The sequence below is a fragment of the Macaca fascicularis genome, chromosome 12, assembly GCF_037993035.2.
Source record: "Macaca fascicularis isolate 582-1 chromosome 12, T2T-MFA8v1.1".
NCBI classification, from domain to species: domain Eukaryota; kingdom Metazoa; phylum Chordata; class Mammalia; order Primates; family Cercopithecidae; genus Macaca; species Macaca fascicularis.
The window spans coordinates 22,726,766-22,754,545 of record NC_088386.1 but is presented as its reverse complement, the minus strand read 5'-3'; the positions used below and the strand labels follow the sequence as shown (position 1 = coordinate 22,754,545).

General features: G+C 38.1%; 1 protein-coding gene across 3 annotated transcripts in view; it reads right to left on the bottom strand.

Moving 5' to 3' along the window:
• Nucleotides 1-27,780, bottom strand: part of THSD7B (thrombospondin type 1 domain containing 7B) — a 907,474-nt gene that overhangs the window by 789,716 nt on the left and 89,978 nt on the right. For 2 of the 3 annotated variants that reach the window (XM_065525431.1, XM_074008583.1), the window contains exon 2: nt 3,303-3,476. In XM_065525431.1, coding sequence (XP_065381503.1) covers nt 3,303-3,441 — 139 coding nt within the window. In that variant the 5' untranslated portion in view covers nt 3,442-3,476. Of the gene's footprint in view, nt 1-3,302; nt 3,478-27,780 lie in introns of those variants that run through there. The other variant, XM_074008582.1, reaches the window with a different exon arrangement.

Sequence of the window (27,780 nt, the reverse complement as noted above, 5' to 3'; positions counted from 1 at the left end):
GCATGAACAGTTTTATATTGAAACTTAAAACAGCCAGCAACATTGTCCCTTATCTGATACTGTTGCTGACGTGATCCTTCTTTCTTGACACAGCTAACAGAGTGCCTGACACTAATATAGATTATAGGATCTCATCACAATAATGACAGGCATTCAACAGCCTTGCCAGATCAATGACCTTGCAGCCTATAGCTCACCAGACTCTCCCTCAGTATGGAAATCCTAAAAAACATAAAGCACTCACTTATTATTCATCAACCCATTGTTTCTCCAAAGCCAGGACTCACTTAGAAATGCCAGTAATTTGGATGAGGTTGACTAACATCTGACCTACTGATTTGGAGTGTGGGGGTGGGGAGCAATAGACACCAGCAAAAGAGTAAAGTGGTTGACATGGCAATCAAAACCCAGAGAATGGTTTCTAGGTTTCTAAAATAAAGTATAGTTATCTGGGTCTCCATGGAAATCTGTTCAAATTCCAAATTACATTGGACCTGAGTTCTTGGATTTGATAACATACCCTAAAAATACAGCTAATTTCAGCTGCAATACAGTGTTAAAAATCAAAATGAAATATACTAAACACATCCGTAAATAGGTAACAGATTCTAAGATGTTGATGTTGTCTTTGAAGGTTATAAACTAGAATTTTTCCAGGGATATAACTCCTCAAATCAATTTATTATTGCTTACCTTTAAAATAATACTGCATTCATGTCAGCATTATTTATAATAGCAAAAAACTAGAAGCCACCGAAATGCTAAGCAATAGAGGAAGAGAAGATAAAGCAGCAGGAAAACTAGATAAATTTATTAAATAAAAATGCTAAAGAATACTATGCAATCATTAAAAGATGAGGTTGGCCTATGTGCAGTAATATGTAATATTCATCAATATATCATTGTATGATCAAAGATAGCTGCAAAAAGCAGTGCAGAGTATGATTCCACTTATATGAAATGTGTGTGTATACATATATGCATATATGGATGAATTAAATATTTTCAGGTGCACCATTCTCCATCCTGCTTCCTGCTAAAGAGGTTTACCCGAATAGATACAATGGGCTCCCCTGCCTTATGGTTTTTGGTTGAATTCATCCAATAGGAGGCCTGGCAGATCTGAAAGCTGGAGGAAAGTGAGGTGGGGCCCTTCATTCCCCCGGCCTCCTTCCTATTTGCTGCAGGTTGGTTGTATCCCTTTAAAACCCACAGCATTTGTCAAACACCTGCTCTATAAACATTCCTCTCCAGATTCCGGGAACCACTCTTTCTCGTGGCCCCTACAGACCCAGAAGTTGTAGAGGCTCCCAACTGATAGAGTTCAGGGTCACTGCACAATCCCTTGTTGCTGTCCTTACACACTGCTCACACTTGCCTACTTTTGTAAATGTCCTTCTATGAAACTCTTCTCAACTGCCAACTTTGCATGTGCTGTTTCTTTCTTAACAGAACCTAATTAATAACTATAAGTATAATTATATGTGTATCTTGTGTGTGATTCATACACTTAAATATGCATAAATGTGTACTTACATATACAAGGAAATTTTCTGAAGGATACAAAAGAGATTAGAAAGGGATACATTTGAGGTTTTGTTCTTAATTTTGCACCTTTTAGATTTCTTTCACTTTTAATATGTCAGTCATATACAAGTAATTTGCTTTGAAAGCAAAACCAAATAGGAAAAAATTATATTGCTACCTTTTTGATGGCACTGTAAGAAGGGAAAGAAGTAATGAATACCAGAAGAAGTGACAGTAGTGACTCATATGTTCATTTTAAACAATGTGTTATGTATGATGAAAAGGATCCTCACTTCTGAAACTTAAGTTTGACAGTTACCAAAAAAATCCATCCACTGTAGAGTTTGTTTTTACCATCTTGTTCCAATGACCTACTTTTAGAAAAGCATCCTTATTTTAAAACTTGCTTCAAAATAACCCCATTTTCTTAACACATCTCATTCGTGTTTCAGATTTGCCACTTTCCATTTTAATCATATTTTTTTAAAAAACTTTTGACAGTCGTCATAAAAATGTGCATATTTTGATTTGATCAAATGTTTGTCTTTTGTGATTAAAACAAAATAACCCCATGCCCAGAAAGGAAATACTGACTTTCGGGACTATTTCTAAAGCTTCCTAAAACTACTGTGAGGAAAAAAAATGCAAATCAGTAAGGAAGTATTGGAGCCCACAATTAAATTAATTTATAGGGGCTTTAATGCAATTACATTTCATCCAGACTGTATCTCTAATGGTGTTTTTTTTTTTTTAACTTCATTGACTTTAAAGCATAATTCACTTCCATTTTTGCAAAATTATTTAAATATTACAAATATCACTTTTATACATATTTCCATGGTGACACAATACATTTGAAGTCTATTTAATTTACAGATGATGAGGTCAAAATGAAAACTCTTTGAGGACCATAGATCTTTTAAAACATCACATTTTCCAGTTCCAAGATATTAAGTATATAAGTTATCTGTATTTGACAGAATAGAGTCTTGAGAAAGCAATAAATATTTTAAATGATCTGATTGTGAAACTTAAAGAAAATTAAAATCCAGAGCAAGGAAAAGCACCAGTTATATGAAGAGCTAAGATGTTTAGGGTTCATAATTTAAGTTAATAAATTATTAGGCTTTGAAATTAAATTTAACAGATCTTTTTCACAGCCAAATTAAGGAAATATTTAGAGATGAACATAAGTTATATTCCAGCCTCCAAACCTCAACTAAAATTATTCATATACATAAAGGATCATGCATGAGGTAGCTAAGAATCTCAAAATACATTAAGATGACTTTACAGTCACAACTAATGAGCAAAGTTGTTAGGATAATTTTTCATGCTCTCAAACCTAGACACAGAAGATCTACGCTGGAAAGTATTTAATAATAGATAGCTAACTAGTTTAAACCCTGAAAGAGACATGCAGAACTGGGCCAAGCATTCTTAGCTGAGAACATCAGCTAAATTCAGACGTCATTTTTGCTACAAATATGCTCCATACTGGTGAAATATTTGACAAAGGAGAAGTAGATGTAACTATGGAAATCATAACTTTAATTGACAACAACATGAAAATTCAGAAGGATAACAAGCATCATGGATGGAGAAGACAATTATGCAGGAGTGAAAATCAAACATAAGCTGCAGAATTTTAAAAAAGAGTCTATTTTTCCTCTCTGGATATTTCTCACTACTTTAGAAAGAAGAAGAAGAAGGGTGGAAAGAATATACTTCTTGTTGATGGAAACAGGACAAAGGAACAGCCAGGACATTCCTACCTGGTTTCCAGATGAACTGGTTATCCTTTTTGCCTTCCAAATGAGCTGCATGGGACAGCAAGAGAGAAAGCAATAGAAAGAGATTCCTCATGCAGCTCCATACCCAGCAAGTGACTGTCAGGTTGCTCTTTGGAAACATGCTTCAGATTTTTCAGCCTCTTGACTTGCCTATTCCTAAAAGAGAAAAAGAAAAATCAGGTAAGTTTCTTCTGTAAAGAAATGATAAAAACTCATTTTGACTGCTAGAACCTTTATTATGATGGTATTGCAAATTTTTCATTACCATGAAGATAGTACATATAATAACCCTGTGGGAAAAGCTACAAAAAGCAAATCCATATTCTGTTTTTACCATGTTTTGTATTATTTTTTGTAGTGAAGTGTATTCATGTATGAAATCTACCACTGGATGATAAAACTGCTTATTTCCCCAATTGCTTTTTATTTTATTCTTTTGGTTAAAAAAAAGATCAATGTAACGTGATAATATTATCATGGATTCTCTACAGGATCCAAAGTAGTTACTTTATTCCCTTAGAAACTCTAAAAAGAAAAGAAACAAAAGCCTGAGGTGGTTAATTCATATTTATACTTTTGGTAAGAAAATAAGCTTTAACAGTGCATATTATTAAAAGAAAGTAGTAAATATAAGCTATGTTAAATGTTAAATGTACACCTTTTATTTCTCTGAAATAAAATCAGGTAAGTTTCTTCTGTACAGAAAAATCAGGTAAGTTTCTTCCGTACAGAAATGATAAAAACTTACTTTGACTGCTAGAACGTTTATTATGATGGTATTACAAATTTTCTATTGCCATGAAGATAGTCTTTATAATATTAACATTTGAAGGTCAGCAGTTAATTAGCCAGGTTTTCAATCCTCACCCATTGAAGGCATCATCAATTCTATGGACTCTACAGTCCCTGTGTCATTTTATTCTTAAAAGCAGGTTGGCAGATATGTTGTTTATTCCCTCCCTTCTGCTCAGACAAATTCCATGAGGAGCTCATGATTCGGAGAAAGGGATACACATACACAACAAGTCCAAAGCAGGGCAAGGGATGCGCTAACAGTAGTATTAAGAAAGTGGGATGGAAAGATTGAGGACAAGGCAATTAGTTCCTCTGTACTATGCGAAAAAGAGAGGAGAGCCTCACACAAGATAATACTTGAGAAGAGTCTAGGGAAACATAAGGACTTGAAGGAGTCAGGACGGGCATCTCAGGCAGAGAAAACAACAAGGCGTTGAAATGCGTTTTGTGTTTGGGGACTGGTGATTAGGCTGCTGGCTGCTGTGAAGGACACAAAGAACAGGGAGGAATGGACTAAGATGAGATTTAAAACACAGGTTGGGAGCCAAATTGTAAAGAGTTGTGAGTGGCATATGAGGTATTTGGGCTTCATGCTGTAAACAGTAGCAAGAATCATAGAAGAGTAAATTATTTTTAAATAACTAGGATCAGTGTGCATAACGGATTACTAGTAGACGATGGTAGAGAAATTGAGGGCAGTTAGAAAATTAGTGAAACAGTAGTCCAGGCAGGTATTGGTAAACGAAAAGATCAAGGATCAGGAGAGACTTGAGAAGTCACACAAATTGCTTCTGGATTTAAAGGATCTGGTTAACAACTGGATGTGCTATATAAGAGGAAGATATGAAAAGGGATAGAAGGGCAAACTTAAAAGCCTGAACCAATGGGATCCCTTTAACAAAAACAGGAAACAGGAAGGGGGCATATTTGAGAACGTGCTTTACTTTAGAATAGAATAGATTAAGTCTGATGAGGCTACCAGACATCCAGGTACAGTTTTCCAAAAGATAATAAGAAAATGGTACTGGAGTGAAGGAGATCTAAAATAACTTGCCATAATACATGTATTATGAAAAATAAAAAGATATAGGTACAGGAGGGTAAAAGGAATGAACAGTAAAAAGGATCTGAAGGGTAGAAGTTATTGCCCCTAAATATATAGCCACACAATTACTATAGGTGGGTGGCAAAGCTGACTATGAGCTTCCTAGTGGCCAAAGAAACAGCTATTGCAGTCTATGGTCCTCATATGCATAGGATTAAATTATACCACCCTGCCCACAGTTTTTGCCTTCTTTTTTCCCCCCGCAGGGAAAGACACTGCCTGTTCCCAAGCACTGTTGGGATTTATACCAGGAGTCCTCATAAATACAGGTGGTGTGCTGGACCATGTGCTGAACACATTACTTCATCAAATAAAACAGCAAGTTGTCTGTGGTGGAGTCTCATGGCACTCCTGGAACACTCCAAGGGTACGGTGGCAAAGTACAAATCAGTAAAAATTATTCTACAAGGAGTCAAGCAATGAAGTTCCAGTACATAGCTCTCTGACAGCCTGCCTCAATCCAGGGATGAAGAGTAAAAAGCAACCAAAACTTTTCTTCAAATGTCTACACTGCATACCAATATTGAGAAGAGCAAAGTGGAGTGCTCCAGCTGAAATATGGAAAAGCTCAGTGGTTTGAGTGGTTTTTTTTCTCCAAGAGTGGGCTGTTAGATGATTTCATGAAACTTCTGTGGCACTACTAGGCACAATTCTAAAACTTCTGGCCTAGAGAACTGAATTGGCCACATTTCCTTAGAGCAAACATCTGAGAATATGATTTGTCACAACTGAGCTTTTGCTAAAAATTAGGCAACATGGCTACGAAATTATAGTTTATTCTAAGGCAATTACTAGATTATATGGTATTTTTGTGTGAAGCTGAAAAAGGTAGTCCCTCTCCTCAAGTAAAAATATTTTTAAGTTAGTATCCTATTACAAAACCTGAATTGTTCTGGCCAAGAGTCCTTTTCTGGAATCCAAATGGACAGCAGCCCAGGCTCTGTGCACATGTGAAGATTCATAGACACACACATCACCACTGGGGAGCATACTCTGCGCCCTCCCTCCCTCCCCCTCTCCAGAAGAGGAGATAGTGCCACAGTCAGAACTGCAGCTACAGCAGAGCTGGAGAAGAGCCTCAGAGACCCCAGAGCATGTTAGGGGACAGACTGCAGCCACAGACACATGTGTTTACCCCTCAGTACCTGCTCTCCTTAGTGTACAAGTTTCAGGTGTGGGTTCATGCAGGAAGGAGCTCCCCATTCCAGCTAGAAGCCCTGGAATCTCAGCTCCTGCCCTGATGCTCCCAGGTAAGCTGGCATCTGTCTATGATAAGAATTGTGGTCCAACAGATGAGACATTTTTATACACATACACACATACACTAGATTATGGATATTTCACACTTATAATGATAAGTTCACATGCTTTAAGAAGCAACACAACTAAGAATGGACTGGAAATTATATCATGATATTTAAAGTCTGCCTAAGTCTTTTGTCTCAATAGACGTTCACTCCACTTCTATGGAATGGTGGACTGAAGCCAGGCTATTATATTCTCCAGACACATACACACCACACTACACAAATGGGTGGTTAATTCTGCATAATACAGATTTGATACAAACATTTTAATCCAGACATTTTTCAGAAGACATCATTGCCAATTATATATGCCATTGAGGCAGTTGATAAAAACCTAAATATTGCCCTCATAAGAAAATACAATTTCCTGGTGAATCCTACAAAATAAATTAGTTTAAAAATACAACCCTGGGAAAACAAATGAGTGGCCTTCTATATATAATGATAGATCAAAGTCAATGCCATGTCAGAGAGCTTTTGATAAAGATGATGACTGTGTTTGGTGATAGTTGTTCCTAAGCTATTATTTCCAACGTTAATAAAGTAATAGCTAGCAGGACCAGTTCTATGCAGAGGTTACTTTTTTTCATGACACAAAGTCACTAGGGTATACAAGATGACTTTGTCTGTTCTCACTAATGGCCATTCAGCATATCTAAAAACATATTCAGATCACTACAATGTAAACTAAAGAGAAGGAGGGCCAAAAACACATCTTCTCTACTCCAAATGGCTGTAGGTGGGAACCTAAAAAGAGATTGAAAGGATTATGAGTTACAATGAGACAGCACATGAGCCAGAATGACTGACCAAGGAGTCATATGGAAATACGTTGAATTTTGCATCAATCTTTGAATTTTAATTGCAAAGAAGGCCACATTAATATTGTCTTAGCACAGTTTGCTATGAGCCTTGGTTTTCTCTTAGGCTTCCTCACCAGTCTAGAACCCTGTATTGACTCTGCAAAGTGACCTAATTCCTTTAAGGTTCCTTCTGTGATTACCCAAGCCAGGACCCATCAGGAGAAGATCCAGACAAGTGGCTTGGAGAACCTACCAGGCTCCTGTAGTCCCCATACTCTCCTGGTTATCACTAACAAGGCATAGTGCCAATAGGAAACCAAAAACTTATCTTGACCAAAACAATATGGAATACAGATCTTACAGAATGATTAAAAGAATCTCAATTTCGGACTTTTACTCTTAAAAATGTGTGCTGCATGGTTTCTACTGCACTGATGGAAAGTGCAGGATGGATTTTTTTTTTTTTTTTTTTTTTTTTTTTGACAGTCTTACTCTGTCACTCAGGCTGGAGTGCACTGGCGCAATCTCGGCTCACTAGGGCTTCCTCCTTCCAGGTTCAAGCATTTCTTGTGTCTCGGCCTCCCGAGTAGCTGGGTCTACAGGCGCCCGCCACCATGCCCCGCTAATTTTTATATTTTTAGTAGAGACAGGGTTTCACCATTTTGGCCAGACTGGTCTCAAACTCCTGGCCTCAGGTGATCAGCCAGCCATGGCCTCCCAATGTGCTGGGATTACAGACATGAGCCACTGTGCCCGGCCCAGAATGGAATTTGAATACAGGTGTGTCCTACTCCACTGAACCATGTTGTCTCTCTTCCCAAAATGCCTGCAATTTCCATTAAATTATTCCTTGGAAAATATTGGAAGTCATTTTTGCATCTGTAACTTGGAAAGTGACACAAGAGTTCATCATAAACAAAATGAGAGGACAAGAAACAATTAGAGATTCTACTCCTCCGTTTGTAAAACACAAATGAAAAAAAAATGCTACGACTATGATTACAAAAACATATTATGCGGGAGGCATGTGCTACTCACGATGGCTTGAATAATTTATATCATGAAGGTCGTTGAGTTTCCAGATCTTATTTACTATATATCTTAGCATCCAAAATGTATTTGCAAGGCTAGCTCTAACCTGATGAATATTAAGAGAAATAAAAAACACAGTTTCTCCTTTTAGCCTCAGTTTTCTGATCATTGAAAGGCCATTGAAACTATAAAAAATGTACCTCACACTTCATACGCATTTCATTTTCCCTTAAATGTATTCTTATTGTTGAAGTCCTTAAATATTTAAAAGGCACAAAATTTAAAAAATAAAATAAAGTAAAAATAGTTCCAATTTGCTTTCAGCCTGAAGAAACAGCAATGAGTGGGAGAAAAGGAAACTGTGATTATGTACGTCTCCATAGCGCCATCTCATGGTAACTGCGCAGGGAGGATGGCTCAATAAAGATGGCCCATCAATGGGGCTATTGTCTGACCGCAATATTCTGCATCCCACTTTACCTTCCATAATGGCTTTACCATACGTTGCTGTATACACGACAATGACCTAAACACTTCATTTAATGCTCACCACAGCCCTGCAAAGTAGTTATTCATATTATGCCCCACTTTAGAGATAAGGAAACTGAGGCATAGTGCATCAAGCAACAACCTGAAATCACAAAGAGAGTCAGTTGTTTCCAAGTGACCTCAATGATCTCCCACTGAAGCAAGAGAGACTAGCATTGTAACTCAATATCAACACAAGCATTTTTTCATGTCCCCGATAATATAGATCCTTTATAGCCCTATGTAGGTTCTCTCAGCATCTTATACAAGGCCATCTATATCAAATAATTTCACTTAATCATCACAATGAGCAATTATTCCTAATTTTAGATGCAAAAGACATTGATCCCTAAGGATGTTAAATCAATATTCCAAGGCCATCTCAGCAAACAAGTGTCAAAACTGGGTCACAAAACAGTCCTGATGCTACAACTCATTCTGTTTACCACAACCCATTCTGTTTATATCATGCCATGTGAACCCTGGCAGCGCACGACCTTGGAGCCTGAGGTTCCTCATTCACAAAATGAGGAGGACAGTCATCCATGATAACCCTTAGGAGTGAAGGATGTTTCAGAAGCAGGGATGGAAAGTGTATTGATGAGTGCCTGACAGTGTACACTGAGAGCTCACTAAAGGGCTGTCATTATTACTATTGCCATTGTTTTCTCAAAAGTCAGAAAAACTCCACTCCAGCCATATTTAAGGAACAGTTTGAATGCGGTCCTGCCCTGCAGCAAAATAGTGGAAGATGATTTTTCAACCTTCCAATCTGGTGACTTCGTGTCATATTTCTGAAGAGCTAAAAGCACTCTGTACCAAGAACTCCATTAAAGATTCACACTGACCCTGTGAAGGAGAAAACAGGTATTATCATCTCTGTTTTATGAGAGAATAACCTCCAGCCTTGCAATGACACAATGTTTAGTAACTTGTTCAGGCCTTTGAACCACCAGCCTCTTCCTCTCTGCACCTCACTCTGCAGACCTCAGCATGACACTCTGCGGGTAACTGAAGAATCCTAAATGGTGTGAAATGTAAGAATGTGGCATGGGAATGCATACCATAAAAGTATACAATCACATGTATTTTGGTTTGCTATATTAATAATTGCAATAGCTTGGTGTCATGTAATGAAGCCACAGAAAATTTTGCAAAAAGTCCTCACAAATATTTTTCCTACTTCTTAACAAACTTTTGCCACAGGATATAACAGATAAAAACAGGGGTGGAAAATAAGTTTTCTAAAACCTTCAAAAACAGAACTTGGTATCTGTGACAGACATTGCTATATTCTCCCTTTCTTCTTCTTCTTCTTCTCTTTTTTTGAGACGGAGTCTTGCTCTGTCACCCAGGCAGGAGTGCAGTGGCGCGATCTCAGCTCACTGCAACCTCTGCCTCCCAGGTTCAAGTAATTTAGCAATTATGCAACCCTATGGTAAATATCTTAAAAAATTCCTCCTACTTTATAAATCTGAGTAGCTGGGATTACAGGTACCGACCACCATGCCTGGCTTTTTTTTTTTTTTTTTTGTATTTTTAGTAGACACAGGGTTTCATCATCTTGGCCAGGCTGGTCTTGAACACCTACATCATGATCCTTCTGCCTTGGCCTCCCCAATCTCCCTTTCTTCTAGAACTACTATTCCTCTAAGATGTCCACTTGTCAAGGAAGAAAGGGAGAGAGAAGAGAGAGGAGAGAGAGACAGAAAAGAAAGAAAGAAGAGAGCGAGAAAAAAAAAGGAAAAGAAAAGAAAAGGAAGAAAAGAAGAGAAAAGAAAAGGAAGAAAAGAAGAGAAGAGAAAAGAAGAAAAGAAAAGATCACATTCCCAGATTCCCATGTAGCTAGGGCAACCATGTGACTCGGTTCTGGACAATGATTAGGAGGCAAAAGTATCAAGTGTGTGGAGATTTCCCGTATCCAATAAAAATATAAAGTCCCCCGGAAAAAAAGTATGGGCTTTCGCCATTTATCTCTATCCCACAGAACACAGATGCAACACCCAGAGGCGCCAGAGCCTGCTGGAAGTCATGGGGATAAATGCCACCTGCTAAGGAAGACAGAGTGGGGAACAGAGGAAACCTGAGACTCAGAAACCATCACGAAGCTGCAGCCACTGTCTGAATTGTCAACTTCTGAACTTTCTGTTTTGTGAGCAAACAAACCACTTTGTTTTTAAGCCATGTTTTTGTGTGCCTTCTGCTACATGAGCTGTAAGTCCCGGTGTATCCATGTCACTAAATACAGTAGGTCTATTTATAAACATCTATGTATGCTGATGTATGTTGTATGAGTGTGCCTCTAACATCCTGCTGAACGTGAACCTATAAGAAGCCAATATGGGGAATAAACCAAACTCACCTTTATAGAAACAGGATTAATATACGAGAAGTAGAGTAACTGCATCTGTTGTCGTTTTTCATGTGTCATCCCAGTGAAGAAAGGGGTGCTTCATTTATGTTGGCAATTGCACAGAAGGAAGTTCTGCAAGTGGTTTTGTTCTCACTGGGGGCTCTGACGCAGCTTATACCAAGAAAAATAGTAATTACTCTGGTAGGCTGCCTCAGATTCCCCAGTGAGAATGAATCTGTTCATACAGAGTCCAAAGTAAGAACTTATTTATGTGGCTTCTTTCTATGCAGTTGTCAAGCCCTACCTGATTCTGAAGGTATCATGGATACATTCTTATAATTTCACAACCACCTCGTCATCATTTCATGGAAAATCATCTCCGATTACCTCATGGGATCATCTCTTTCTCACCCCCTAACACTTCTGGTTGTTGCCCAAATTTTCCCCTACTCCCTCTTTCTTCATCACTTTCTACCCTTGGGACAGAGACATCAAACTCTCCTCAATTTGTCTTATTTCTCCCGGGCTATTTATTTTCAACCTCCATTTCTGGTATGTCTTTCTCATTTTAACCTCTAGATTGGTGTGGCTGTGACTCTGTCCTCAGACTCCTCTTCTCTAGCTTTGCTCACTCTCCAGGTGACCTCACTTAGTCCCATGGTTTTAAATTCCATACTTCATTATTTCTATTTGTCTCTATCCATTCCCCTATCTTCAACCTGACTTCGCCCCTGAACTCACACATCTTACCGCTGAACATCTGCATTTGGAGGGGCACACACATGTAACATACAAAACAGATGGAGCTTGATTCCCCTACAGAGCCCACAGCCCAGATCTCCCCGACAGCATCACACTTCACCAGACCAGAAGCCCAGGAGTCATCCTGAAATCTCTCTTTGTTGCATCGAAAAATCAATCCATTGGCAAATCTGGTTGACAGCACCTTCACAATCTATCCAGTATCAAGCAACTCCCCTCCTAGTGCAAGACACCAATTCTCCCCAGAGCTACTAACAGCTTCCTACCTGGCTTTTCTGCTTCCACTCTTCGTTTCCTTCTATGCATTCCTCACAGAAAATCCAGAGTAAGCTTTAGGAAGGAAAAAATATACTTTCCTCTGCAAAATCCTCTAGTGGCTTTCAATCACAGGATAAAATCTAAAGATTGATAAAATCTGCCAGTTGAACTTTACCTCTTTTCCTTCCTCCTTTCTCACCAGTTTCCATTCACTCCTGTGCCCCAGACACACTGGGCTCTTTCTTGTTCCTCATGCATGCACCTTCTTAAGGTCCTTGCGCTGCCATTTCTTCCTATTCACGTGACCTGCTTCCTCACTTCATTGTGCAGCAAAGGCCTTCCCAGACCACCGTCTCCTCAGCACAACTGAAATGACTCTGCCCCTAGATGTTTAGTTTGTTTGTTGTTTGCTTGTAACACTTACAACAGCTCAATAACTGATAATTTAGTGTACTTAAGATTGGCATATTGGTTTATGTTCATGTCCTCTAGTGGTATCTAAGTACTGTATCTTTTTCAGTGTTGTATGTCCAGTTCCTAGTATATTGCCTGGGAAACAGATGTTCAACAAAGATTTGCTCAATGGATCCATGGACTATTGAGTCAACTTTTAAATAATTTTTTCGAGGTAAGTTGTCTTAATCTTGGACCATAACTTCAGTGAAGAAGCTTTAGCATACGATGGGAGAAATATGGTTAGAAAAATTCACCTACTGAAAAATTAGGCTATTTTAAAAGACTTTAAGTAATTATTCATAAAATGCCAACATTTGGAAGGTATGCATACATACAAACACACAGGTAATGAGATCTTACCCAACACACAGAACTATCTGCTGCCACCTATGATATAAGCACAAATGCTGACACTTTTTTTCTTTTTCTTTTTTTATTTATTTTTATTTTTATTTTTTTATTTTTGAGATGGAGTTTCGCTCTTTCATCCAGCCCGGAGTGCAATGGCACAATCTCAGCTCACTACAACCTCTGCCTTCCAGTTTCAAGTGGTTCTCCTGCCTCAGCCTCCTGAGTAGCTGGGATTACAGGCGCGTGCCACCACGCCCAGCTAATTTTTGTATTTTTAGTAGAGATGTGGTTTCACCATATTGGCCATGCCACGCTTAAACTCCTGACCTCGTGATCCACCCACCTTGGCCTCCCAAAGTGCTGGGATTACAGGCGTGAGCCACTGCGCCCAGCTGCTGACACTCATTTTTAAAAGAATCACATTTCCAAGTATCTTATATGAAAAAATTATTGTTTACATTTTTGAAGCACAAAACGGCTCCCAAACACAAAGCATTATGACTCTTGTGGGAAAGGAATGAAATTATGGAATGAAAGAAAACAAACTTCGCTTAAAGAGAATGGTTTCTAGAAGGTATGATTTTTTTACTTCTTATGGTAGGACTGTCTTTACATTATTATTCAACAACAACTGTTATTGCTAATTAATACTGCTGTGCTTCAATAAAAGATGTTGTCAGATTCCAAATCCTTGTATTTAAGATGGAAAATCATTGATTAAAATGTGTATTTGGCATTTTTACTTTAATGGCTACTAAAATTTAGTTTACAGACAAATGGAAATAACTTGAGAACAGCAGTAGGTTATCTCTTAAATAGCATTTAAATTAAGTTTTGCACAGGTGAAAGGTAAATTATATAACTTTAGGAATGTCTCTTGGTTTGAGTCTCTGAATTATCTGTTTTGTGATTAGTAAAGTTAATTCAGCAGTTACACAACCCTATGGTAAATAGCTTTAAAATTCCTCCTACTTTATAAATATATTACGAGTATCCCACTCCACCACCACTAGAAGATCAGAACAGAAGTTCTAAATGGCCTATACTTTAAATCCTCAAGTGGAGAACCTTTTTTACAAATTAGAAAAAAAAAAAGGAAGTTAAATCATTTAATAGAAATAATATCAAAACACATAACCTAGTCACTAGAGAAAAAATAAAATCTATATAATCTGTTGTTTGGAGGAGTTTAGGTTAATTATAAAAAGAAAATGTGTTCCATTCGAAAACCTTGCCTTCTAGAAAGTGTAATAAAACTGATACGATTACCTTCTGTCGATATTTTAAGACATAAAATAGATACCTGAGGGAGTCAATCTATAGTCCATTCTGCTTGAAGGTACATGAAAGAATTTGATAGTCTCTTTCCACCAAATTTACACACACACATACACATATATATGTGGATGATGTCGAGAAAGAGAGATTTTATGTTGGATGACATTTACCAGTTACTCTAAGGAGCTTTATAAAAATTCAAGACAACTGGAATGTGTGAACAAGAAAACATCCTCCTCTCAAATGCTGCTGAACTTTGAGATTAAAAAACTACTTAATTACTCATTAACATTTTCTTCAATGTAAGATTCTAAATATTTAATGTCAAAAGAATTATCCAGTTAAACTGTAAATATAGCTTTGCATTCTCTTGATTAATTATGCATCTACTGTTGCAAAGGAATTTATTGAAAAATGTATCTACAGTTGACATGAAAATAATAAGTTTATAAGCCTATAAAAATTTTGAGCAGTCTCTTCCATTATCTTTATAAGTTTTCATTTATTATGTCTAGGCATTGACCATTAGTAATTTGCCATTCGATTCGGAGATTTGATATAATTTACTTTCATCCTGTGTCATCCCTCCTTGCACAAGAATGGAGTGTTATCTGAAAGAAAACATCCTAAATTAAGTTGAAACACAAAAGGCATTTTTAAATTCTTTTTTCACTGTATAAATTCCAAGAAAATTTGCAAGAACATGTTTGACCAATGGAAAACAAATTATATTATTTCAACTTGCATCTTCAAGGATGTGTGTGTGTGTGTGTGTGTGTGTGTGTGTGTGGTGTGTTTCTAGATGTTTTAAATAGACCAATAGAGTCTGAAGGCAATTGTCTTGAAGTATATTTCATTTACCATTTTCCTATCTTAAAAACAGCCATTCATTCATTCAATCAATATTATCTATCTCCAATTTCACAGAAATAGAAAGAAATTAGTGATACTAAATAAAAAGCCACTCTTCATCTTTATTGCTATACCACACATATGTGTGTGTGTGTACACACAAATACTTTTTAAACAATAAAGTGGCCAAAACACAAAATCAAAATTTTCAAAGAGCAATTTCTCACAGAGAAAGAAGTAAAGTTCACTGGGTATCCTAGCAATTTACCACTGGAAATTTTACATTTAGAAGTTTAATTATAAACTTAGATAAGTGGATTATAATGAAAGATATCTCTAGCAAGGGAGCCCAGACAGATGCATCATGAATGCATTAAAGAAAACACCAGAGAGGGAACTTTCCATCAGCAGAAAGATTTTAATTAAACAGCAATAGGATAGATCTCTTCTGTGAAATGATATTACTGTTGCCCTCAGTTCATTAACTCTATTTACTATATAACATATTCTCTGAAACTATTTCATTATGGAAAGTATGTTTAAACCTTTCATTCTCAGTTATAAGGGCAGAAATGTGTGAGTAAGAAAAAGGGGAAGGTCCATTAAAGACATGTGGGAATGGAAAAGCATTTCTTGTTTGCATGCTTGTCCTTGGTGAACTGCACCTGAGGTACCTCTGCACTGCATGGAAACCCACGGGCTTCAAAAGAAGGCAGATGAGCCCAAAAATGTCCATCAAAATGTCCACTGAATTAACAGTGGTCCGTTAGGGACAGCCAAGGTTATACCCTGTCAGTGATTTTATTCTTGGCATACATTAAATTATTTACTTGAGACACTAGCATGTTAAAGACATGTATTTTCAAAAGCCTCAACAATACTCCTGTGGACTCTGCAGTATCCAAACAAAAGTTTGTCCCTGGATGTTAGGGGACATGATTTTCTTCCTCTTGTATTCCTAGTTTGTAGTCTAGACCCACTGGGTGACAGTAGTTGTTGAATGAATGAAGTGAATAGGTAAAGCAAGGTTCATTCTATTATACTAGTATATTATGATATAATACAATTAATGAACAAAAGAGAACTGGGCTAGAAAAGCCAGCAACCTCAAACACATATGGAAAACTGATTACCAATTAGGCTCCTTCCAAAACTTTGCAAAGTTCCATTTCTCACAGACTCTGCTAGAAACCTAGCTTTCTTCTATTCATCCCATCAACATTACACCTTTTATAACAAATACTTTCCAGACTGTTGCCAATTCCAAAACTGAAGTGAGGACCAACAGGTAGAGTGTTGGAAAATCCCTAAGGCTTTAGGTAGGAATGATTTTCTGCATGAAACCATACATTAAAAATAAAATGCCAAACAATCATATTCATAAGTAAGCATTACTGAATAATTAGGTACAATTCTTAAAGAAAATAAATGAGTCATATTTCCTAAACTAATAGTCTTGGAATGTCAGATGCCCTATAGTTTCTTCAAATAATCTGCCCCCCACCTTTTTTCAGAGTTAAGAGTGAATTTCAGGAAGTTTTTAAAGGACCTTAGCCATTAAAAATAACATAGTTTAATATAGTGATTTTTTATTAAAGTTCAAAATATAGCTTCCTACAGACCTGATATTTCATTAACAGTAATACAGACATGACCTCTGTCAGCTAGGGAAAGAGAAGTAATATGCAGAAATTCGAAGAACAGGAGAAGATGTCTGTGGGAACGAGGCCTGAGAGAGAGAAAAAAATCACAAACTTCTTAAAAGCATTAAAACAAAAATGACAATCTAAATGCATTAGGACAAACACAAAGTGAGCTTATGAAGAACTAGGTAAATAAGAAGAATGAAACAGGCACTCTCACAAGTGGTTAAAAAAAGAAATCTCACTTCTTCCTGTGTTAGGAACATCACAGAAAAAGTGACAGTCACACCCACTCCATAGGTGTTGACAATACTTTTGGGGAACCAGAGGCAACGCTCACCATCCAAGCTGATCAAATCCTCCTCTCATGGAATTGTATATGTATGAGACAATAGGTAACACAATATGTCACCTTACAGGTCATTTCTCACTCTGTTCTGTGGCCACAGCTGCACCTTAACCCTCTACCTGTTTTAAAAATGCTTGTCATTGGTTGCAGGGTGGAAGTCCTGAATAAACTTAGGTGGGATGATGCACTCCAACACATCGTTGCCACTATTTAAAAACATATAACAGAGAGATTCTCATAGATGATCAATGAACTTATGAGAAGAATACAGCTTTTAACTGGTAAAGCCAGCTTCCAGGGATGACATCTTCCTAACTGATGGTGCTATCTTCCCTCAACAATTTTCAACACATGCTATTGTTTTTCTAAACCTTTCTCTTTCTCCAGAGTTTTTCCTGCATCTTCTAACTCACATGGACAAGAAGAAATGAATGTTGAAGTTAATGTTAAAACATAGACGAGTATATTCATAGTACCGAGACAAACATTTGAAGGATCAAGGAATCAGAAGAATGTTGGAAGAGATCTCCACAACTCAAAGTTTCTCTAATACCCTGTGCAGTAATTGAATATTTCCAATGACAGAAAATTAATCCAATGCCCCATCAAGCAGCCCAGTCCAAATATTAGGACATGGATCTCAAATTGAAATAGGTGCTCTCCTTTTTTAATCTAAAGCCTTTGATCTTAACTCTTCTGCTGGTAGTTGTTGCTAAAGTACGTCTTATCTTTCCCCATGCAATGAAGCTCCAAGGCTTGTCTCTTCTCAGCCAAACATGTCCAGCTCTCTCTACTATCCTCCATGAAGCATGGTTTCCCACAGCCTTAGCCAAAATGGCCCCTTTCTCCAGACATGCCTCCAAGAGGCAAAGAGCAGTTCTCTAGGAAGGAGAGGGCTGTGATCCATTAGCAACCAGCATTCACAGTACCTGGCCAGGTAAAGGGGATTTGGACAGGGCAACAACTGCTCCAGAAATAATCCAGTACAGAAATAATCCAAACTGTGTACAAAAGGATTCATATCAGAACTTATTAATTTTAATTAGACACATGGTAATATTGATTAGAAAGGCAGCAACCTAACTGTCTATTATAGTGAAATAATTTTGTCATGTCTTCTCCATGGAGTATTATGTAGCCATATTACTCAGCTATCAAGAGTATAAAAATATAGAAAATGATAAAAAAGAAATATGTTTAAAAAGTAACTCAATATTATAGCTGATGAAAATTATGAGCAAAAGTATGCACATTAAATTTTTGGAGGAAATATACTAAAAATGTTCATTTTATTTGCATGGTAGAAATATGAGAGATTTTATTCTTCTTTGTCCTCTTCCTTTTCCAAGCTTCAACAAGAACATTTATTCAAGATGTGTAATTCAGACTACCTGAATTTTGCAGATTTTTTTTAAAAAAAGAAAATCCAGGGAACACACTGTGTGTACCCAACACCAAATGTGGCACAATTTGGAGCATATATTGAGGGCTTAATAAGCATCTGCTGCCTGCTCGAGGAAGCCAACTCAGCAAGGCCACTTCACTGCACTGTGTGGATTTTGGCAATTTGTCAGCGAAACAATGTTTTTCCCAGGAAGGAAAATAATCTGCTGCAAAATAAACTGTAATGACTACTTTAAAAATAGTGTTGTTTCCCTATGTAGCCATTCCTCTCTAAGTAGCAAAGACAGGACAGGCCTCTCCCTCCTTCATGCGGCACAAAGCTCATCTAAACACAGAGTCACCATCAACTTTTAATGGAAATGCCTGGAGCCAAGCAGGAAGCAGACCCTTGGGTTTCACGGTCCTGTAAATCACCAAGGCTCATTGCTGGATAACTTTTACATTTTTTATCACGAAAATTAAATAAACCTAAATGATTTGCCCCTTATAAGAGGTTAATATCGGTTTGTTTTTGTTGAAGCTCAATAATGAAAGTTAAAGTCAAACACAGATCGGTCTACTCCTCTCTGCACAGCTTTTCCACCTCTAATAGTTGTGGCCGGGAACCCTCTTCCTAAGACCCTAAGCCAACCAAAATCCATTGCAATATCTCCTTCTTTCAATATTCTCAGCTCCAATTGGCTTTCTATTCAGAGAACTGAGACCAAATTCTATCACAATGATAGTCACTGCCACAGCCATCTTTTGGCTGATTTCATTCAGTAGTAGATTGATTTCTAGTGCAAAAGGAACTAATGAGATCAGATGCCTTCCGGGTGGTATAGCCGTAGACTCCAGTGCAAAAGGATCTGGATGGCCTCTTGGGTGCTGTGAAAAGTTGACACACACCTAACTTCATGATATTATATCTCAGCATCACGGTGAACAGAATCTCATGGTTCTGCTCCTCCTCTAGCACTATATTTCATATCAAAACTTGCCAACATCAAATAGTGACAAATGCAGAATGCAGAGACCAAGTGGAGTGCTGGGTTCAGGTGAAAACAAGGAGGACTTGCGCACAGGACCATCTTTCAGGATGCTTACCAACTAATCGCCAAAGGCTGGACATACAATGAGTATTTAATTAACAAAGTAACCTTTGTAAGTGCCAATTTCCCATGACAGACCACAGGTATTCTAGGCACTACTAGAATGACTTCAAGAAGACTTTGAAATGTGAGGTGATTTTAGGCAAGGTTGGAGCATGAGGAAACACACAGAATATCAAACAAGGGAATGTTGTGAACTAAAGTACTGAGATTGGAGAGAAAGCATAAGAGATAGATTGAGTCCCCATGGTAAAGGATCTGAAATGTGAAAACTTCTGATTTCTCTCTATAAGCAATGGATTTGGAAAATCAGACCCATTCAGTTAGCAGTTAAGTCCCTGAAAGTAGAAAACAGGGAAGCTCTCCAAGTGAGAGAATGTGATACAGAGGAGGAAGCTAAGGGCTAAGTTTTGTAGTCTGCTCATATTCCGGGGAAGAAGCAGACATTGCTCATTCCATCTCTTCTGAATAAAATGCTTTTTTCTACTTAACTGCTTTATGAACTTCTTCACAACACTCAAGGCCTAGCATAAAGGATGCTTCATCAGGAGGTCTTCTCTAGCTCATCTGGACAGTTATTCACTCCCCAGTTGATGATCCTAAATTATGTTGTACAATAATCATTTATACATTTCTTTCACCCACTCGACTGTGAGCTCCCCAGTGGTCAACATCCTGCCTTATTATTTTTTTCATATTCCTACCTTAGTGCCTGACACAGAAGCACACTTAATCAATGCTAATCAGGTGTTCAATGTTTAGCAAAGAAGAGAAAAAGTAACCTGGCAGGTAGAAGGGGACCTAAAACGGCAAGATTTTGTGAAGTAAAAGTTAATAATACCTGGAACTGATTTAGATGATAGGATCCTGGACATAGAGCTGATGCTATTATAAGCAGCAACTCTCGGGGCCTGGAGGAGAAATTACTATATTTTGCAAGTGGGAAAGATGGGGTCCTGGGAGGCCACAGGGCAGACTGTGGCAGCCAGCTCCAAGATGAACTCTACTGATCCTCACCTCCTGGTATCCACACCTTGTACAGTCCCACCCACAACGGGATAGGAAATTGTGAAAGTGATGGTGTGTGACGTCCTAGACTACTACATAAAATATATTGCAGCTTCTGACTCACACTGTCTCGATCACTCTCCATGGGGAACACCAGCTTCCATGTCATGAGGATATTCCAGCAACTCTATTAACAGCCCACATGGCAAGGAACTGAGGTCTTCTACCAACAACCAGCATTAACATTCCAGGCTTGTGGGTGAGTCCCCTTGGAAGCAGATCCTCCAGACTCAGTCAAGCCATCAGATGACTGCAGTCCCAGCTGAAGCCCAAGCTGCAACCTCAAGAAAGACCCTGAGCCAGAACCACTCAGCTAAGCAGCTCTCAGGTTCCTGACCTACAGCGACTGTGTGAGATGTTAAATGTGTATCATTTTAAGCTACTAAATTTTGAAGTAATTTGTTATACAACAATAAATGACCAATACATTTAGGTTCTTTCAATTCCTCTAGACCTCCTCCCCAAAAGGAAGAAGATAAAAAGGGAGAGTCAGTAATAGCAACTCTTACAGATTAGACATTTGATTATTCTGCTGGTGGATTAAAGACTGCAAAGTAGAGCAAACCAGATTCAAAACTGGGAGAACAAAACTCAAGTCTTCACCCAGTCCTGGCATACTCTGTGACTCAGGGCAAGTCCTTGCATTCTTGTGAAACACTATTACCTCCCATATAGAGTGAGAATATAATACCTAATTACATGTTTATTGTGGAATTGTCTTAAATGAGACAAAATGTCTTAAGCACCCAACACAGAATCTCACACCTAGTAGGTGCTCAATAAATACGAACGGAATAAGAATCTAAAGGCTTTTCAAAGAGAAACCAGATTTTAAAAGGCTAAGAAATAAGTGGGAGAAATCATTATAGAAGGCAAACCACAAAATAATGAGACCCTAAAATGAGACTTTTGCCTCACACTTAATATTTCTATATGTAACAAAATAGGTTCATATCACTTATTCAGCAAATCTCACTCATGCTACCCAAATTGCCAGCCTTCTGGCCCATATCCTCATTCAAGGTAAATTAATTTTTCCAATACACTTCAGTGAGTTCCTACTACATACCAAGTACTGTCCTTGTGCTAAGAATGCAGCAGTAAACAAAATGAAACAATTAGAAGTGAGCTATGCAGTTATCTGTGAAACAGTGTCCCAGGCAAAAAGAACAGTAAGTGCTGAGGTCCTGAGGCACTGAAACCAGTAAGGTTGTAGTGGAGAGAATAAGAGGAGAAATAGAATGATTCCAGGAAAGCATCAGAGTAGGCCCAGGACCCTTACAGTCCACTGTAATAACTTTGGCTTTTACTATGAGTAATTTGGGGAGCCTCTGGAGTATTTTGAACAGAAGAGTGACGTCATGTGACTTACATTTTAGCGGGATCTCTTGAGCTGCTGTGTTAGGAACAGACTTGGAAAACCAGGAGACTAGATGTGATGCAATTATGAGTGGCAGTGGAAATCATTATTCAAGCTCTAGAAATATTTTGAAGGTAGTGACAGCAAGATTTGTTGATGGATTCAATGTCAGTAAGAAAGAAGAATCAAGGATGACTCCAACATTTTAGACAAAAGCAATTAAAAGAATAAAATTGCTACTAACGGATAGGGGAAGGCTGCGTGGTAAGAGGAACAGATTTAGAATAGGAAGAATATCAGGAGTTCAGTTCTGGATACTGAGACAGAAATGCTTATTATTCATCCAAGTAGAAACAGCACATACGAAATTGTGTACACAAGCCTGGAGTTTGGAGGAGAGCCTTGGGCTGGTGATATAAATTTGGGAGACATTAGCTACAAATAGTCTGATATTGGATGAGGACAAGTTAGTGTGAGAATGGATAGAGAAGACCAAGGGCTGCACCACTGTCAATGCACTCCCTCTACTCTCATCGCTGTCTCCTTTGAGTTCTCTCTCATTCTACTGCCCTGGCCTCCTAAGATACCATCCTCACCTCCTCAAAAAAAATCATGAATTCAGCTACTCGGGAGGCTGAGGCAGGAGAATGGCGTGAACCCGGGAGGCAGAGCTTGCAGTGAGCCGAGATTGCAACACTGCACTCCAGCCTGGGTGACAGAGCGAGACTCCGTTTCAAAAAAAAGAAAAAAAAAAATCATGAATTGTTTTCTCCAATCCACTGCAATGTAAAATTGGGATCCACACTTAATTCCTCCAACACCAGTTTCTGGAATGATTTGGTTTCTCTTACTGCTCTTTCATCATCCACTGATAAACAAAAGGAGAAGGGATGGTCAGTCCTGCACTCACTCCATTGTAGTTCAACTAATGTGTCTTAGGTCTTCCTTCCCTTCATTCCTGACACTTTCAGTGCTGGGCTTCTCTTTTGGGGCTATACCACTTCTCTTTAAAAAAAAAAAAAAAAAAAAAAAAAAAAAGTCAAAGAACTTACAGTAATGCTGTTTCTGATGAACATAAATATGCACTGTGGCCAAGTAGGCTTGACCATTCAAACTTCTTTCTTGGACACACAAAGAAGGGGCATACCTTCCACACATCAGCCACACCAACCTTCTAGTCACTCCCTTCATATCTCATCTTATTTGATGACTGCCACTCACTCTTCCTTGGAACTCATCTCCAGGAACTTCATAAATTCTTCTATTCTCTAAGTAGTCTGTTCCTTAACTCCTGATTACTATAGTTATGATCTATTAGCACATCAGCACAGTGCTTGTTAAATTTGGTCAACTGTGAGTCTATCTTCTCTCCACCAGATTCAATTATTTGAGTAGAGAATGTTTAATTCTAGTTAAGAGGCTTTTAAAACAGATACATGCATAACACTTACCTCCCTTATAAAAATATTCACAGATGTGTAAAGGCCTCATTTCAGACATTTTAAAATTGGTAATGTTTGTTCCTTTTTCAAATGATAAAATGATGGTTCCCTGAAATTAAGTGATTTGTCCTAAAGCATTGTTCATAGTGAAGATGTTCATAGTGAAGACTTATGACTCCTGGTTTATCTCACAAGTGAAGAAATAATAAGTTGATTGGTAGCAGGTGCCAACGGTAAGACACTACTAATTCTAGAGGACATTAGTTCATTGATCTTTGCAGCTGAAACAATCTCATATTCCTTCCCACACATGGGAAAGAAACAGAAACTGTCAGCCCAACCAGCATTTCCAGGAAGGTCATAAGAACCCAGAGTTCAAACTGTCTCTCTATTCCCGTAATTTGTCCTTCCCTGCTGTCACTCCCATTATGGTTCAATTAACAGTGGAAGCCGGGAGCGACTTGATGAACATCTGTCGCATCCACCTGGAAATAATTCAATAAGGGCGCACCATGGGAAGATATTATGGGACGTCAGGCTAAGTTTTTTTCCATTTTCACCCTGGGTGGTAAAAGCAATTCAGATAATGGGAGGGAAAAGAGTAGCTGATCACCTGGAAATATTAGGTCAATTTCCCAGAGTAGCATTCCGACACATATTTGAAAGGAATATAAAAATAATAACAAATGGCTTGCATGTTCACAGTGGCATCACTATTTTAGATCATATAAATAAAATACGGTATTGGCAGAAGCTACTGTCAAGTAAAGTATCACTATCTAAATAGTGTATACTGTGTAAAAGAAGACATTTCTGATGTATTACCTAAGCATTTCACAGGATACCCAAGGATGATCTGGAAATGAACAAAAATGCGAAGGCCCATTAGCCTTATAATGTGTGGCATGAATAGACAATGGCAATAACAACTTAAGAGAGCCGAGAATAAACCACATGTCATAGAACTACATGTGCATAGAACTACAGATTATTTTTGCAATGGGCCTTGTTTGTTGATTTTTTTCAAAGTAGGCATTTTCAATCCCCAAAAGGAAAGACTCCAAAAACAGTGAAAATATGCTGCCCAAGACTAGAATGCTATTTATTTAATAATTATCACTTTAAATTTGTTTTTAATTAACATATCTAAATAACTAATCTCTGTTCACTTGCATTGTTAATTATTTTTCTCGAATGCTGTGTTCAATTATGTTTTTCAGACATCTGTTTGTAATGCTATTACCATCCAAAATAATAGGAAGAAAGGCTACAGACTCTACAAATATTTCGAATAAAAAAAGAAATATAATCACCTTCCAGCACTACAATGAGTAGTAGACAGAGGAGAAAAACAACTATTCTCTGCAGATGCTAGAACAGCAAGGAATGGGGTTAAACTGCTGATGTAAGAACCAGAATTTAGTTTAAACAGAGGAAAAATGAAAAATCGATGTTCAATAGTGACATGAACACTCTTTGTTCATCAAATTATTTTAAAATCCAATTATTGTGTAAGATTTTGTTGGAATAGTCATGTGTGAATTTAGCAACCCAGATCTGAACCTTCAAATCACTACTTCAAATATACATAATTCTGTCTCTATTTGACAGACCTGGATTTAAATAAACTTAAATTCATTCATATGTGTGTGTGTGTGTGTGTGTGTGTGCATGTGGTGTGTTATATATAATGAATTATATAAATTAGCAAATTTTACATAACTATAGAAACACATTATAAACATTGAATAGGATAGATCCAAATGTAAAATTAAACAAGAGAGAGAAAATACGGGATACCTAGGACTTGGTAAAAGAACATCTGCTTTAACACTTTTGGGGTTAGGGAACAAAGAAGCACAAGTTGCTGCCACTTTCAGCCATTTACTGCTGCATCTGGTGGGAACACAGGCACACGGTCGCCATGAGTGCACAGCCCCAGTGGGATCAGAGTGATTCCAGCTCAAGCCTGAGCCCAGGGTGGCCATGCCCAGTATCACATGGAGACCCTGACCCTGGCGACCCAAGGACAGATCATTTTGTTTGTTGTTAAACATGTAAACTTGATCATATAACTTCATGAATTCATATTTCCAAATTGGTGGCAATTTCAAATCAATATAGCCAATTTAAGTTTTAATCTAATGCTTATACATCAAATCATATTTATCAAAGGTAAGTCACGTTCCTGAGATTGTGGAAATGAAAACAGCCAAAATGAAAACCAATGAATTAAAATGAAACTTTCAAAACAGAATTACATCACATCAAGAAACCAATCTAGGTCTCTATTCTAAAAGAATAAAAAATAAGAAAAGTAAAATTCAGCAAACTTTAGAAAAGTTGTTTATGAAATCTTAGATCACTTTCTCTCTCATTCTCTTTCTCTCTCTCTTTGACTGGGAGAAAACTGAAGATTCAAGGAAAACGATTAACAGGAAGTCTGAACACCAGTCAAATATCCAGGTCATGGCTGGGTGTGGTGGTTCATGTCTGTAATCCCAGCACTTTGTGAGGCTAAGGTGGGCAGATCACCTGAGGTCAGGAGTTCAAGACCAGCCTGGCCAACATGGCGAAACCCCGTCTCTACTAAAATATACAAAAATTAGCTGGGATGGTGGTGGAATCCTGTAATCCCAGCTACTCAGGAGGCTGAGACAGGGAGAATTGTTTGAACCCAGGAGGCAGAGGTTGCAGTGAACTGAGATCTCACCACTACACTCCAGCCTGGGTGACAGAGTGACTCTGTCTCAAAAAAAAAAAAAAAAAAAAAAAAATCCAGCCCATTATAATGGAGTGATCTGTCTCTTCAAGAGCTAAGTAAATCGACCTAAGTTCAAGAGAGGATTTAGTATTGACATTAAAAGTCATTTTAAAGAAAATTTGGAAAGAAGCATGACACTGAATGCAATACTAAGAGCCTTTTGATGAAACATAACAAACAAGCACTGGCCTCAGACTGTTAAAAAGGTGGCTGAGATGTGTTTTGAAAGACCCCTCGACCTTTCCTTACATTCCAGTCCTCCCAACTCTCTAAATGTCCAAGTTTATCTGATTCCCTCTTGCTAATGTGGGAATCATCCATTCATCAACTGATTCAACAAGCCAGAGTCTACCACATGCCAGTGACTGTCCAAGAACAGAAGTTCCCTGCTCTTCACTAACATACAGGAAATTAAGAACTAAACAAATAATTACACAAAATTCTTCCTGAAAGTGATAAATACCACTAAGGAAATGAAAGAGTGTGGTGTAATAGAAAGTGCTTATGGGAGTATGAACGTAGGTGGTGTATAGGAAAAACTTCCTTGAGAAGCTGACATTTAAGTTGAGACTTAAATGATAAGAAAGAGCCAGCCATGTGAAGATCTGAGGAAGGGGAGGGGGGTAACCAGGCAGAGGAAAGAGTTTGCAAAGGCCACAGGAGAGGATGCACTTGGTGTCTTTGAGAGCAAAATGGTGATCCTTGGGGTTGGATCATAATCAGTGAGGGAGAGAGTGATAAGAGAAGAACAAGGGAAGCCTGGGCATGGTGGCTCATGCCTGTAATCCCAGCACTTTGGGAGGCCTAGGTGGGCGGATCATCTGAGGTCAGGAGTTCGAGACCAGCCTGGCCAACATGGCAAAACTCCATCTCTACTAAAAATACAAAAAAGAAAGGAAGGGATGGAGGAAGGGAGGGAGGGAGGGAGAGAGGGAAGGAGAGAGAGAGAGACAGAGAGACAGACAGAAAGAAAGAAAGAAAGAAAGAAAGAAAGAAAGAAAGAAAGAAAGAAAGAAAGAAAGAAAGAAAGAAAGAAAGAAAGAAAGAAAGGAGAAAGGAAAGAAAAAAGAGAAAAGAGAAAAGAAGAGAAGAGAAAGGAGCTGGATGCGGTGGCACGTACCTGTAATCCCAGCTACTCAGGAGGCTAAGGCTGGAGAATCACTTGCACCTGGGAGGTGGAGGTTGAAGTGAGCCAAGACTGTGCCACTGTACTATAACCTGGGCCACAGAATGAGACTCTGTCTCAAAAAAAAAAGAGAGAGAAGAACAAGGGAAACAGGCAGGTGCCAGGTAATAGACGTCATTTAAAGTAATGTTAAGTAGTTTGGATATTCTAAGGTAAAGAAAGAGATTTTAAGATTTTAAGTGGTGAAAGTAGGGTGGTGTGTGGGTAGGGTGGAAAGGTGATATGATCTGATGTATACTGGAAAATACATATATATACACTCAAATTTTAGTC